We start from the raw sequence: 14,718 nt of genomic DNA, 5'->3' as shown, positions 1-14,718 counted from the left end.
GAAGTAGAAGCCCCCGCAATTTGGTGAGCGTTACCAGAAGAAGACGAAGGAGGAGAAAAAAACACAGCTGCAACCTTCCCACTTTGGGGAGGAGCGAAAAAAACGGTAAGCGATGGCACGCAAGAGCCAACGCCCAGGGAGGGAGAAGGGAGGCGAAGAGCGGGTTTCTCCTTCTCATTGGGTGCCCTGGCCTTGCATGGTCACGGCCTGGGTGGGACTTGGGTCTTTTTTTTTCTTCCCGCTGCAGAAGGGAAGTAGTTCGGTTTGGACGACGGAGGAGATCTGCGCCCAGGAGGCAGACGATGTGGAAGTTAGTGACTAAGTTCCTTGCTTGCACCTCATCGGCGTGGAGTGGGGGTGGGCGGGTTATGCTGCTGTTTGAGACACCCGGTGCTGTGCTCGTTTACTCGGGCGTCGACCCAACCGCGCATAATAGGGCTTTGCTGACCTGACACTCTGCCCCCACTTACATGGAAATGCAGTGATGGAGAAACCTACACCTGTTGAATGTAGAGACGGTTTGAGCATAACACACTGATCCCAGCCATATTTGCACTGGCTGGCAATTAGTTTCTGGACCCAATTTGACCTATGAATCTTGGAAGGGCTCAGGATGGCTATACCTCAAGGACCACCTCTCCCCACATGAACCATCCCAGAACCTGTGATCATCATCTGAGGCCCTTCTTCATGTGAGGTTCAGAGGGTGTCCACACAAGATGGGCCTTATCTGCAGTAGCTCACCTTTGTAGAATGCTCTCTCCCCAGGGAGGTTTGCCTGATGCCTTCATTACATATCTTTAGGTGCTAGGCAAAAACATTTCTCTACAATCAGGCCTTTAGCTGATTAACATTCTTAAGGCTTTTAAATGTGTTTGGGGGGTGTTATTGATTTGTTTCTTTTTTTGTTTTACTGTGTATTTTGTGTTCTCATGTTTTATTTTTATGTTGTGAACCATCCTGTGATCTTCTGATGAAGGACACTATACAAATTAATAATAATAATAATAATAATAATAATACTTGTCATGTACCATGAGCATTCTGTCGGAAGTGAGTGGGGTTCATCATCCTAATTATGGCAGTAGTAGAAAGTTTGGAGTGGATTATTTATACTGTATATGTAAACAACACTGCAATTCTATATACACGTACCTGGGATATGCTGCAGGCATCAACCATATGGCCTGTAAAAACATAGCTGTTCATCCTCGCCTTCCATGTTTGTTCCAAAGATATGGCAGATGTACATGTTTATACTTGTAACAGTAGTTAACAAATATTTTAACAAATGAATCTCATTGAACTATGGGACTTCCTTTGAGTAGACATGTATAGAACTGCGCTGTAAATGTTGACATGTGAACCTTGAAGCAAAATGGCTTATACTAAAGGTTGCCAACTTTTCTCGTTGGGGGATGCTTCCCCACCCAATTGCTGCACCTTTCTTCCTGGAAAGCTTCGTAGCTGGGTTTCTGCATGACATTTAATGATTGAAAGAATCAGCATTGGCAACACAAGCTTTAACTACCATTCATAAACTTACTACCCAGCTATACCCATCCCTGAAATCTTGCAGTTCTAGTTCTCCCCAATATATGTAGGAAGGTATTTCTTGCACACCGGGCCCACGTCATTCTTTGCTAAGTACATTACAAAACAATGCGCATAGGGTTTGCACGCAGTACACCCTGTAATTCCTTGTCAGTAAAAACCAAACTTGTCGGTGTGCATAATTAAGCATTTGGGTGTGCCTAGTCATGCAAGCAAGTGCCGAAATGAATCCTGGTGGTGTTTTTAGTTTTAAATGGAATAAACTTCATTGGAGTAGCATGTAATCTATACTTTATATAAGTGTAGTAGCTGTTGCACGTAAAAAGTATCTGCATGCAAAATGCTTTATAGCCTAATTTTAAGCATACTGTACTCAGAAGCCAGCCTTACATTGGGGCTTATTCTCAATAAAATTGTACAATTAATTCCCATTAATTCTCATCATTCTTTACAACCATATTGTGAGGTGGGTTAAGCTGCAATATACTGATTTGCCGGAGGCTCTAATGGGCCTCCTTCTCCACCCCTAACAACAAACCAACTCACAAAATTTGCAGATGTGCATGCACATGCAGTTAAAACTATATTTGGGGTTTTTTTCCTAAGGAAAACTTGAAACCGTGCAGTAGTATATGATGTTTATGTGCACACACTCGTACAATACATCTGTGTATTTCCCTTCAGTGTATGCCCACCAGTACTGCTTAAAGTCACATTTCATGACATTTGGAAACTTACACAGTATGGGAGACCTGGGTATTTTGCAAAAGAGAATAAAGTACCTTAAGTGCATGAAGAGTTTTGCTTACTCCTAGTTGAGCTTGCCTCTTCCTGCTTCTGGTAGGCTCAGGGATGACTAATGGGGAGCAAGTGGAGCAAGTACTTCCCCATTTCCCACTACTCAAGCTTTCAGTCACTGTGTGCCTACAGCTGGTTGAAGAAGACTTTTCCACATGTTTCCATAGCAAACATTTGCCATTGCTGTTCTAGTCTCCCAGACAGGTCAGACCAACCCCTGCAGCTGCCTAGCCAAGAGCAGTGGCAGGATGAGCTCATCCATCGATGTGCAGAGGGGTGCAGTGCAGACTACTTCTGCTAAAGCACTTTCAAGCGCTGTTTAACAAACCAAAGTCTCAAACCTGCCTATGGTGGTTTCAGGGTTGCTGTTTTTATGGGAAAGGCAGGCAGAGGGCGGTGAAATTGGTTGCTGAAACAGTACTAAGGAAGGAGAAGTGACACTTTTGGGTGTTCTTGCAATCAGAATTCACACACGCACCTACTAGAGGTCCTGTTTTCTCCCATGGGTGGAAAAAGGCATTGATCACCCCCACCTATCTCTGTGCTGGTGTTATAATCAACTTCACACCCCATCCAGTGCATTTCCCTAGAAAACTCAGCACACCAGGAGACTGCATGACAACATCGGACTACATTGCCGGAGTGTGTCACATACTGTTCTCTTATCAGCTCACCTCAAACCCACACTATGGATATAACAATATAGGGTTGATAGGACTCCAGGGTAGCCAATCTGATGTTGTGGGCTAAAACTTCCATTGCCAGCAGTCATCATGATGGAAGTTATGGTTCAAAAGCCCTGAGAGGGGGGGGGGACACATTAGCTACCCCTGATGTTATCCATCTCTCAGCTGCACACCCACCCCTACAATATGGGTATAATATAAAGGTGGACTTCCTTTGCATTGGCAGGGTAATTTTTAAAATGTCTACAAACTTGGGAAGAAATACCTATCTGCATGAAATAAGACCTCAGCTAGTAAGAGTGTTGCATTGGGCAAAAGCCCCTTCTTCTGAGCTACGCCAATAAAACTCCTGTTGCAGCTAACTTTTGTTGTGTGCTTGATATGCTACTACCCAATCACAGATACACTGCATTTCTGAAATTTCTTTTTAGCACTGTGAAGAAGCCCTGCTTGTTTAAAATGTGTTTTAATGGGTACTGTGTAATATAGTCAGTCATTTGCATTGTAATAGACATTAAGCCAGTGTGGTGTAGTGGTTAAGAGTGGTAGTCTTGTAATCTGGTGAACCGGGTTCGTGTCTCCGCTCCTCCACATGCAGCTGCTGGGTGACCTTGGGCTAGTTACACTTCTTTGAAGTCTCTCAGCTCCACTCACCTCACAGAGTGTTTGTTGGGGAGGAAGGGAAAGGAGAATGTTAGCCACTTTGAGACTCCTTAGGGTAGTGATAAAGCAGGATATCAAATCCAAACTCTTCTTCATCTTTTAATGTGTTTGATGATGAAAGTCTTCTGTCTGGTCAGGTGAAAGTTGGTTTAACTGTCACTAGGGTCCTTAACTGACAGTTGAGGAGAGAGGTTGGAGCTAGAACACTCAATATGCAAAAGAAGGCTAGAACCTATGCATACTCTGATTGGTGGTTACAGGTTTAGAATTCTTAGTTGGGCAGTGTGATTGGCTGGCGCTCAACTAGGTGGGGCACAAGAAGTGAGTATATAGCTGGGTGCTATTCAGTCAAGATCAGTCTGTGTTAGTTGGAGACAGATGCCAGCAACCACCAGCAAGATAACCAAAAGAAGACAGCAGAGGAAGCGAACTCAGAAAGAAGATCTGAAAAAAATGAAGTGTAGCTTGGTGGCCAGAAGACTTGCTGGGGCAGCTGAATCACTGGGCTTAGAGTAAAAAGACATGGGAAGAACGTGTTTACAATATTAAGGCAGAAGAAATGAGAGGCAGTTTAGAATGCTAAACAGATCTGCCTTTCAGTAAGTTGGTAGGGATCAAAACAGGCTTTAACAAAAGTCCTCAGTTACTGCACTGGTAAGGCTTAACTGGGGTGGAATAAATATGAGGTCAAATAGCGTAACTAATTGCTCCCTAAAAGCTGTATTGGTGTTTAAAGTGGCAGTAACAAGTTAAAGTGTAAAAAAAAAAAAACCCTCCTCCCCTATCTGAAGAGAGCAGTACTAGCTAGGAGAAGCACAAAAAGCTCAAAATCCCTATAGACGTAGTATTTCCTCCAAGTAGATGGGGCACATAATATTGTTAGCTGCCAAACAGGGGCATGCTCAGGACCCACGGAATGCTGGCTGGCTCTTGGGGAAATGAAAACAAGAGGGAATGGGGGGGATGGAATAGTGTAATTTCTAGAAATGGGCAAGACTGGTTGACTGAAACTGAACAGGAGCACTTCACTGCAACCTTTTGCTGCGATTCTCAGTTGTGCTCATCTAACGGCCACAACCCACCAGAAAGTAAGCATTCCTAATTACATTAATATCAGTGTGCTGTGTTAGATGTTGCCTCTTGTAACCCACACATGGTCCTTTTTGGAGGAAGACAATTTTAGGCAGAAAAGTGATTTTAATCATTTCAAAGCTTTCCCCCTTGTTTCTGAGCAACTGTAGCCTTTTTTTAAACCCATGATAATTTCATGAGACTGTGATGTATCCAGATTAAGGAATTTAAATTACAAGTGTCTAGATAGGTTTAAAGTGTCCTGATTTTCTTTCTGCACTTTTGGAGGAAATAGAATGCCAGCTGCATTAACAGCTTTCACTGCTAAGTCTGTTACTATATCGACAAAATATGGTTTCTAAGGCAACGTCAACACCCAAGGGACTTCAGTCAGGGCAAAATTGTTTTTCAAAAGATATAGATGTTGGAAACAGGCTACATATATCAGGAAATCACTTAAAATCTGAACTTGGAATGCTCTGAATTAAAGCTAAGTGTCATTGCAAGTAACCTTTAACTGTCTTAATTATGTATTGTGCCAACCAGGGTCATCCTAAGACATTTTGGTGCCCGAGGTAATCCCCAAATTGGTGCCCTCCTCTGCCAGGGAGGAAGGGATGAGTGAAGATCTATATCAGGAACAAGGGGGAAATAAAGAGCTACATCAGGATCTGCTGCCCCTGTGGATCCTGGCACCTGAGGCAGTTGCTTCACCTTGCCTCATGTGTGGTCTGGCCCCGGTGCCAACAGACAAATGATCTTTCCTCAGAAAAGCTGCACAATTTGGAACACACAAGTGCTGATCCGGGAAGAGTTAAACACCACCTCCCCACCTGCCATTTCTCCACTCTGTGCCCTCCTCTGGAAATGGGGCTTCCTCTTTTAGTGTCTGACAGGCTACAGTTGCATGTGTTTGCATATATTATATAATGGGCAGTTTAGTGCAAGGCAACGGAAACAAATAGGGGGCAAACAATATAAATAGCTGAGGAATGTAGTCACCACACTTTAAAGTTGCTTTTTCAGACTTAGCCTTTATATATAAAAAATACATGTCACTAAGGTGTTTTAAGTACATTGACAAATGCAGAATAGACATGGCAAACACATGAATCATACACTCTTCAAAGGGTCAACTCCCTCTTGAATGTAAGCTTAACAAGCAAACCTAGCTTTGCCCTTGTACAATGTGTGAAATGGATCACAGGATCTCCATGTAGAAAAAATACATATGGACTATAATACATGTGAAGTACAGAACAAGTGCTTATCATGGTACCAGTACACTGATCACAACATTGCATCAACTATTTCTTAAATAATAAAATTGTACAAATAGAGCTGGCTGACTTCCATTTATATAGCCAGTTTTGTATCTTGACTGTTCACACAACATAGTGGTATGTAGGCCTACAGGTACATAACTGTTTTTATGCAAAAAATTCACCCGGCTATTCTGCAATTCATATGTTGTTTAAAATCAACCAAAGAGTGATCATAGTGTGTGACTGCATAAGCCGTTTTAATATAGATATTGAGCTAGTGAGTCATTCAGACATCCTGTACTAATCATTTCTGCTTGAACAATGAATTGCATAGTCAAATGTGTTACCTTGGACAGCTACGTTAAAACAAACACTATGTTTTGAAGTCATTCAAGTATAACTGCTGGGAAAACAGAAAGCTACAAGTGCAAATTGCTTTCTTTCTTTCTTAAGGAAAATATAGCATCTGGGATGTTTGATTGGGATCAGCTGCCATTTGGCTGCTCCTTTTCCAGAATTGTTGATTATTAGTCATTCTAGCTGATTGCAGCAGAGGGAAAAGTGAGATAGTACAGTCTATAGGACCAACTGTTAATGGCTCTGCCTCTCCTAGAACTGCCTCAATGACCATTGCACCTGCTCATGAAACAGTTATGTAATTGTAACAGAGTAAGTGCCTTTCTTTTCCTGTTCCTTAACTATCTCTTTTCCTTTTTATTCCATAACTCTTAGATTGTTAAGTCTATGGGCAGGAACTTTGTTCTCTCAACATTCATACCACTGCCTAAAAGACGATAGGTATCATTGTTATTATTTCCTACAGTTGACAAACTACCGGTATTTATGAGCTCTTCCAAACATCATACAGAAGTACAAATGCTATATCAGAGATAATGTGGCTTAATAAAATGATATTGTGGAAACGAAAGGGATGAATATGTGATAAAAATAAATGTATATATTTTTTAAAATAAGTAGTTTGTTGTATGTGTATTAAACAATAAAGTCATATTGTCGCAAGCTTTCATGTCGAAAAGTACATGGCTTTCCATGGCAAAAGATCAATAAGGAAAGACAGATATCTATGTTCATTGTATGCAGACTCATACACACACACCCCTAAATTCCTAGGCCTTTCTCTTTTTTGTCTGTTGAATGTATCAAATGGAGAAAACAAAGCTTTTTTGTTTTTTGAGATGAAGGAGCTCACCATGACAGCCCCCATGGTCACAGCCCAAGGGGAATCAATACAGGAAGCCCTAATTGATTCTCTGATTTTCTCAATGCTGATGCCACAAACAATAGTATAGTAAAACCTGAAAACCTCATTATCACCTCGTGCACTTGCCGGAGCAAGAAAGATCTGTCAATTATCTTAGATCTCTAGCAGATGATGTCATTGCTCCATCTATGAAAATATGTCCTAGAACATTCCCTACATTCCTCTTCGATTATTACACCACTGCTCGACCTCCTGTACGCTGGCATGGTACCTAATCTAATTAGAGCATTTCACCTATTGATTGGTTAGAGCCCTGAGATTTCTAGAGTCCTTTACAACATGTACTTAAGGGGGCTTTAAAGCCTCGACCTGTCCATCTCACCTCTGTTAAACAGGCAAGATAAAGTGTCGTTCCAAGACAGCTATACTATTTTGTAAGTCTTTTGTCAGCCGAACCTATGACTGGTTTGGATCCATAAACAGAGCAAGTCATCCAAATGTGATTTTGCAGACCATGCTGCTGGCAGCAGTAAAACTGCTAGCACATTTGCAAAGCTAAGCAGTGTCTGGTATGGCTTCACAATGGATAGGAGACCGTGTGTTGAGACTAGGTGCATTGCAGGTGGTTGGACTAGGTGACCCACAGGGCCCCTTCCAATTCTACAGCTCTATGATTCTAAGTTCTCGGCACTCCCAACTAGGTGCCTGTTTTTTGCACTTCTGAATAGGGTGGCCAAAAGCTACAGAGAGCAGGGTTCCTGCACCCTTAACAGCTGTGTGGAATAAGGAGCAGGCTTCACTAAACTATTCAAGGTACACAACTCAACTATTAAAGGTACAGAAATCACATTCTCTTTTGCTTCTATTTACCTTATTGCCACCTTAAGAACCACTTGATTGAAAGGCTGGGTATAAATCTTCTGTGGTTTGCATCCGTCTCAGGAGACATTGGAGGAGTGTGCCTTTGGGAATGAAGTCAAACTGTTGGAAGGTTGCAGCACCTGTTCTGGCTGTTGAGAGCAATACGGGAGAGACATGTTTTATTGCACATGGGACAGATGAAGGCATCCAGTTGTGCTACTGCAGATGCACCATGTTATTTCTTTTCTCTGCGCTTCTCCCAATGATCATTCCTTCTCTGGTCTCTGCTATGGATACATGAGCTGACTGATTGTCTCCAGGCACTGTGGTCAAATGCAAGGGATTCCCACATGGCGGGGCTGATGTTGCCAGCCTTCATGTGGCGTTTGTAAGTAACCCAGATTTGGTCTGCCAATGGGCCCAGTGCATGTAGTCAGCTCCCTGTAGAGCACATTGTTGGGGGTCCTGCCATCTTCCATTCTGTGGATATGACCAAGCCAGACCAAGACGTCTCTGAGACAGGAGTGTGAACATGCTGGGAATGTGGGTTTGGGAGAGCACATCATCTAATTAATAAATAGCATATTATAATAAATATTAAAATAATAAATAATATTAAACATTACCTTTTCTCCACAGATATTCAGGGTAAAAAGTCCTGTCCACCTCTGTATCTGTCCAGGTTTTTTGCGGGGGGGGGGGGGGAAGCACATAGCTAAGACTACAAGTCAATTGTATATAAGGAAACTTTTACCAGATTTTCATAAAGGAAATTGGCTGATGTGTGGAGCACTAGATAAATTTTTAAAATGGAACGTCTGTTTCTCTCACTGTCTGCTTCTCCAGAAGTAGGGTAACATTTCAGTTACATGTGAGCTATGTATGCATTTACTATTAACCATATTTGGAACTGTTGTGCTTTCACTCAATGTGATGCATTGATATTGGTGCCAACAATATTAGGATGTTATATATACATGCATTGTCTAACACAGTCCTTTAATTAGTGTGATTCCCATTTGCCTCAATGCCATCCACATCTGACTCTATTTATAGCTCTTTTTCTAAGACATGTACACTCCTGCTTAATATACTGTAGCTTATTAAAAGGTTTCTGTTGTTCACCTCCAGAACAACAAAATTGATTACAATGGGGCTTAGACTTTCAGAGGAGCCATGTACCCATTTACCTCCCAGTGTGCAAGAAAGGTTGCCAACTTTAACTGCTCATAATGGAAACAAAATAAAAAATAAAAAAATCCTTCCAGTAGCACCTTAGAGACCAACTAAGTTTGTTCTTGGTATGAGCTTTCTTGTGCATGCACACTTCTACCTGTAACTGCTCATAATAGCACCTTAATATGCAAACATTAACAGGTGATAATGTTTATTTTCATGTGAAAATCTCCAGCTGCTCATTTATGTATTTCAGGTTGTAGCTCTGTTAAAGGGCACAAGAGCGGCAAAACAGGGTTGTATCTGATCATTTGGCAAGCCTTTCCAACACACTAAAGCCAGTGGAAGTATATGTGTGCAGGATCCCACCCTCCAGCACCAAATCTGTTTGTGATACAAAGGAAAATGCATGACAGGCTACTGCAGTCTTCTAGGATTCCACCCACTTACATCAATGTATTTATAGTTTATTTTCCAAGGGAATGCAAACTTATTTAATATAATAGCCTCAGAGAAAAAAGGGAAAATAGCTACTCCATATCATGTAACTTCTGCACTAGGTGTACCGTTTCAAATAATTGGTAATGTTTTATGTTCCAAGAGCCACATCCTGTCAGTTAATCCTTTTCCTACTGACTCCAAGAAAGTTATACCATCACCATAGTTATATTGCACTTGGTTACTTTTCAAATAGTATACAAACAAGGTGGTGTTCATCAGAACAGACTAGTTGATCGCTGACGGAGTGCAAGGAGCCTAGAAGAGGACGCAGGGGCAGACTGGACCTTGGCCTCTGTTTCCCCACAAATATCATAGCATAGGTAAGGATGACAGGCATTGATCCTATAACAATGGAAGGCATGGGACCTAAGTTGACATGAAGCTAAAGTTTGTTGCTAGTTCCCAGTTCCTTATTCAACACAGCTACATGAGCTGTCTGAAGAAAGAACAATAAGTATATACCAGTACTGTATACCCTTGAACCAGGGGCAAAAAGCAGCTTTGGGCTACTGGTATATCTCCATGACTGGGAGACTGCTTCTTTCGAGATGCACAGCACCAGCATTCTTTCCACACCAAACAGCATTCATTCATTTAACACGATGCAGCCAAGTGAATAGATAACTGGGAGATCATGTTCACTTTGTTTTTGCACAAGTGACTCTCAAGTGTGATGCCCCCCAAGCCAAATATGGTTCATATGTAGTGGTACCTTGGTTTATGAACTTAAAACGTTCCGAAAGTCTGTTCTTAAACCAAAACTGTTCTTAAACCGAGGCGCGCTTTCCCTAATGAGGCCTCCCGCTGCCAGTGCCCTTCCACTGTTCGGATTCCGTTCTTAGACCGAGGTAAAGTTCTCAAACCGGGACACTATTTCCGGTTTTGCGGAGTTCGTAAACCAAAACATTCTTAAACCAGACTGTTCTTAAACCGAGGTACCACTGTATATCAATAAGGAAAATGTTTTGCACCCCAAAATAAAGATTGAGTCACTCCAGATGACATGTGACCAGTGCCAGGAAACTGTTTCCTACAAGACATCCCAGCACTCTGTCCAGCCCAGTGTGGTTTTCCCCACCCCTGCCCCATGCTCAAACATAATGTGCCATGATGTGTGTATGTATATGAATGAAAGTGGGGATATACACTCAACACCACTGTCCTCCAACACTTTAACATCAACAACTATGTGTTCCTAAACTAATGCATAGAAATAGTGATTAGGCTTTATGATTCACAATTCATCATGACCCCTCTCGATGACTCAATACCACTGAATAAAGCATGTCATGAAAGCCTGTCCTTTACAAAGCAAAAAGCAAACTATAAAATGATTAATTAATAGAATATATATTAGTGATGATTGACAGGAGCTTCAGAGTTGATGGGTAAACAGAGTATTTCTGAGATGAGGGAAAGAATGGAAATCCCTGAGCCACTGAAAAAGTGCTTGGCAAAACAAATTTGTGTGTGTCTGATTTCAGCTCCAGTCCTAAATCCCGAGTGCCATCAAACTCAGAAGACCCAACTTTTGAGTAGACTTTTATAGGATTTAATTGTTAGTCACACATATTCAATATCTATATATTTTAAAATACATAAAATATATTTTGTTAATACCTTTTATGTATTTTATTCTTCTTGAACATTTGTAGTGATACTGTGAACACAGTAGAGGGAGATATAACATCAGGCTTATGAACAGATGTTTAAAAAACCACCACCACCAACCACTTTTATAATATACTGAATAGCAAAAATATTTAATACAGATTTGAAAATGTAAGCTGTGGTTAAGATGAGGTGTGTATGTATGGGACAGTCGTTGTGCACGTCAGGTAAAGACATCCGTACTCCCTCTCTGGTTTGTACAGCAAAGTGAAAAAGCAACTTGAAACACTGTGGGGGGGGGGAATGGGACGACAACCACATTGTGTTTTAAGTCCTGATGTAAATAAGGACAATCTCTAACCTCCACCCTACCCCACTGATCCTTCTTGCTGTCACTGCCTGGTCACCTCCCTCTGTGAGTGAGGAGAGTAGCCTCCACACTTGCCTCACCTCCTTGGTTGCTGTAAGGATTGGCCAAGGAGAGGGCACACCAATGGAGAAAAGCCCCACTGAAGGCTAAATGCCCCCCAAATCTAAAGCCACCCATGTGATGAAATATTGGGAATTGGCAGAGAGAGGATAAACTTAAAAATGGTATATATAAATTGTGCTGCTGAAAACTCTGCATATCTGTAATCATTACAATTGCTAGTCTGATGCAGTGTTGAACTAGGACAGGAGGGAGAGACCCTTGTTTCAATTCTCTGTTCAGCCATTAAGCTCCCTTGGGTGACCTTGAGCCAGTCACTGTCTCTCTTATTAACCTACTTCGAATGTTTGTTGTAAAGTCAAAATTGATGGAGACGAGCCACGTACACTGCCTTGAGCTCCATGGATCAAAGGTGATAAATAAATTGAAGTAATTGGTACCGCATTATATTTGGCAAATACATCTTTGGCTCTTCTGGATTTAGGCAATCTTTTAAATCAAGTGATTAATGGTATCAGCAGTCTTAATATTACTAGGTTTTTTTTTGCTGAGCGTGCTCAAGACAGTAATCCTCTTGCTATTTTAAGAAACTTCTCCTCAATTGAAGGTCCTTAATACATTTAGAAATCTATCCTGTGCAACGGTTTTTGGCCAAGAAGGGCACAGGAAGGGTGTGAAAGAAGTTTCTCCAGGTCACTGATCCAATAACACAAGCACATATCAACTGTAAAGAAGGTGAGGAGATACGGTATATTGTTTTATGCTCCTTGGCAATCAGGGTGGCTAAAAAGTGATAAAAGGAGTGAACCACATCACATTAATCACTGTAAGAGGGGAAGGGTTGGTGGTAGCAACTATTTTAGAGCAACTTGAGACGTGATCAGGGAAAGGATGAGGTTGTGTAATATAGAACTTGTCCCTCCTCCTCTTGGGCTTTGTAGTGTTGCCACTTTTCTGACAGGGCTTTAATAACAGCTCAATGACCAACCTAAATTGGGCATTGATTGCTTTCACCAATAAGCCTGCCCTCTTAACACCTAAATACATACAACGGGAGTAAGTCCCATTGAACACTGTGGGGCTGACTTCTGAGTAGACATGATTTGGCTTGTGCTATAGGGTTGCTCACTCTGTAATCTGGAACATTTTCTTAACTGTCCAGGGGATGGAGCCTGGGGGAAAGTTGTTAGGGCAGGGCAGGGCTGGGGGCACCTGTGGCTCTTCAGGTGGTGCTGGACTCTCACCTTTCACCATCCCTAGTGAGGCAAGCTGAGGCGAATGCCTCCAGCGGCAGGACCCACACGACCAGCAGATCCCAGTGTAGATATTTATTCCCTACCCCTTGTCTATGATGTATATCTTCCATCACCCCTCATTACATAGGGGAGACGGAGAGTCATTTTGTGCCAAAAAAGAAGAAAAAAATCCTGGGGGCCGGCCCTGCCCCCTAGTCATGCTGGCCTAGGAATGGTGGAAGTTCGCAAGGTCTGCAGGGCAACAAGGCAGCCCTGAGGGGGTTGAGGAGCCCCCGCCATTTTGTCGTTCGCCTCAGGCGCCAAAAACGTCTCGGGCCGGCCCTGCCCCTAACCACTGGCCGCGCTGGCACCGAAGATAGCCACGCTGCCCTGAAAGGGGTTGGCGGACTCGCCTCTGTGGCTTCAGGAGGGGAGGCGGTCTTTTTGTTTTTTGAACGGCGGGCGGGCGGGCTCAACAAGGCGAGAGCGGCCGGGTGCTGCTGCGTGGCAGCGCCGCCTGCCTGAGGCGAAACAGCTCGCGCGGGCGGGAGCATTTCTCTTTCCCCCCCCTCCGCCGCCCTCCCCTTTTCTCCCCGCTGTTCCTCCTCCTCCTTTTTCTCCTCGCCGCCTCCTCCTGCGCTTGGTCACAAGGGTCGAAGGAGGAAACGGCGCGGTTGTGGTAATGGAGGAGCCGGCAGGGGGTTAGCCCGCCGGTGGGGTGGAGAGGTTTCTTCTCCCCCCCCCTCCCTCCGCCGCCTTGTTTGCTTCTTCCTCCGTCCCTCCCTCCTCTCGGCTGCTTCACGCCGCCCCGCTTCATGGCCTTCATGATGATGAAGAAGAAGAAGTTCAAATTCCGCGTGGAGCTGGAGCTGGACGAGCTCTCCTCGGTGCCCTTCGTCAACGGGATCCTCTTCTGCAAGGTGCGGCTGCAGGACGGCGGCAGCTTCAGCGGAGAGTCGTCCAGGTAAAGGGGGGGGGACTAACAGCCTCGGCCGCCGCTGCCACAACCCCTCGTTTTGAGAAGCCCTAACCTGGCCGGAGCGGTGGCAAATGGCTGGCAGAGAGATGTCGCCGCTCAGCCCCGTTATAGTGCGGACGCGCCCCGGCACACAAGCGGGGTTGCTCCGTTTCCCCCGCAGCCGCAATACACCTGTTAAGTCTTCAAAGGCGCCGGAGACACGCTCATTTTGCGCGGGCAGGGAGTGTAGTAAATGCTAAACAGTAGAGTAGACGTGTTTCGGTTTTGATCCTCCTCCTCCTCCTGCAAAACGTGTCCTTTCCCAGTCCTTATAGACCCGGTGGGGAATGAACTCGTTTCCTCCTCAAAACCATCTTGAGCTCCCACTCCCACCCGCCAAATGCCTATTTTCGGTTCCAGGGCTGAGTTCTCTTCGAACTGCATGATGCACGTGTAATGCAGTAGTGAAGTCAGTGTCTCTGGCCACATCGTTGGGTGACCAAAATAATGCATTTGCCCCAAAATGGATGGGATTCAGCGTGTGGCTTCCAGATCAAAAGGTACTGTTTCCAGGCAGATTTGAGCCCCTCAAACATATTGTGTTTAATTTTAGCCCATATATATATTCCCTAAGTTAAGGGCCGAAATTGGTGAGATTTATGGAGTAGTTTACAATTCCGATATTGG

At 43.5% G+C, this 14,718-nt stretch overlaps 1 protein-coding gene across 4 annotated transcripts in view; it reads left to right on the top strand.

The window, feature by feature from the left end:
* The first annotated feature begins 13,699 nt into the window (after window positions 1-13,699).
* The window catches only part of FAM102B (family with sequence similarity 102 member B), a 34,230-nt gene continuing 33,211 nt past the window's right edge, over window positions 13,700-14,718 (top strand). The window contains exon 1 of one of the 4 annotated variants that reach the window (XM_033151473.1): window positions 13,700-14,037. In XM_033151473.1, coding sequence (XP_033007364.1) covers window positions 13,889-14,037 — 149 coding nt within the window. In that variant the 5' untranslated portion in view covers window positions 13,700-13,888. The remainder of the gene's footprint in view (window positions 14,038-14,718) is intronic. The other 3 variants (XM_033151472.1, XM_033151470.1, XM_033151471.1) reach the window with 3 other exon arrangements.

The sequence above is a fragment of the Lacerta agilis genome, chromosome 6 (genome assembly GCF_009819535.1).
Source record: "Lacerta agilis isolate rLacAgi1 chromosome 6, rLacAgi1.pri, whole genome shotgun sequence".
Taxonomy (NCBI): Eukaryota; Metazoa; Chordata; class Lepidosauria; order Squamata; family Lacertidae; genus Lacerta; species Lacerta agilis.
Note: the sequence above shows the minus strand (reverse complement) of the source record. Positions and strands in the feature narration are given on the sequence as shown.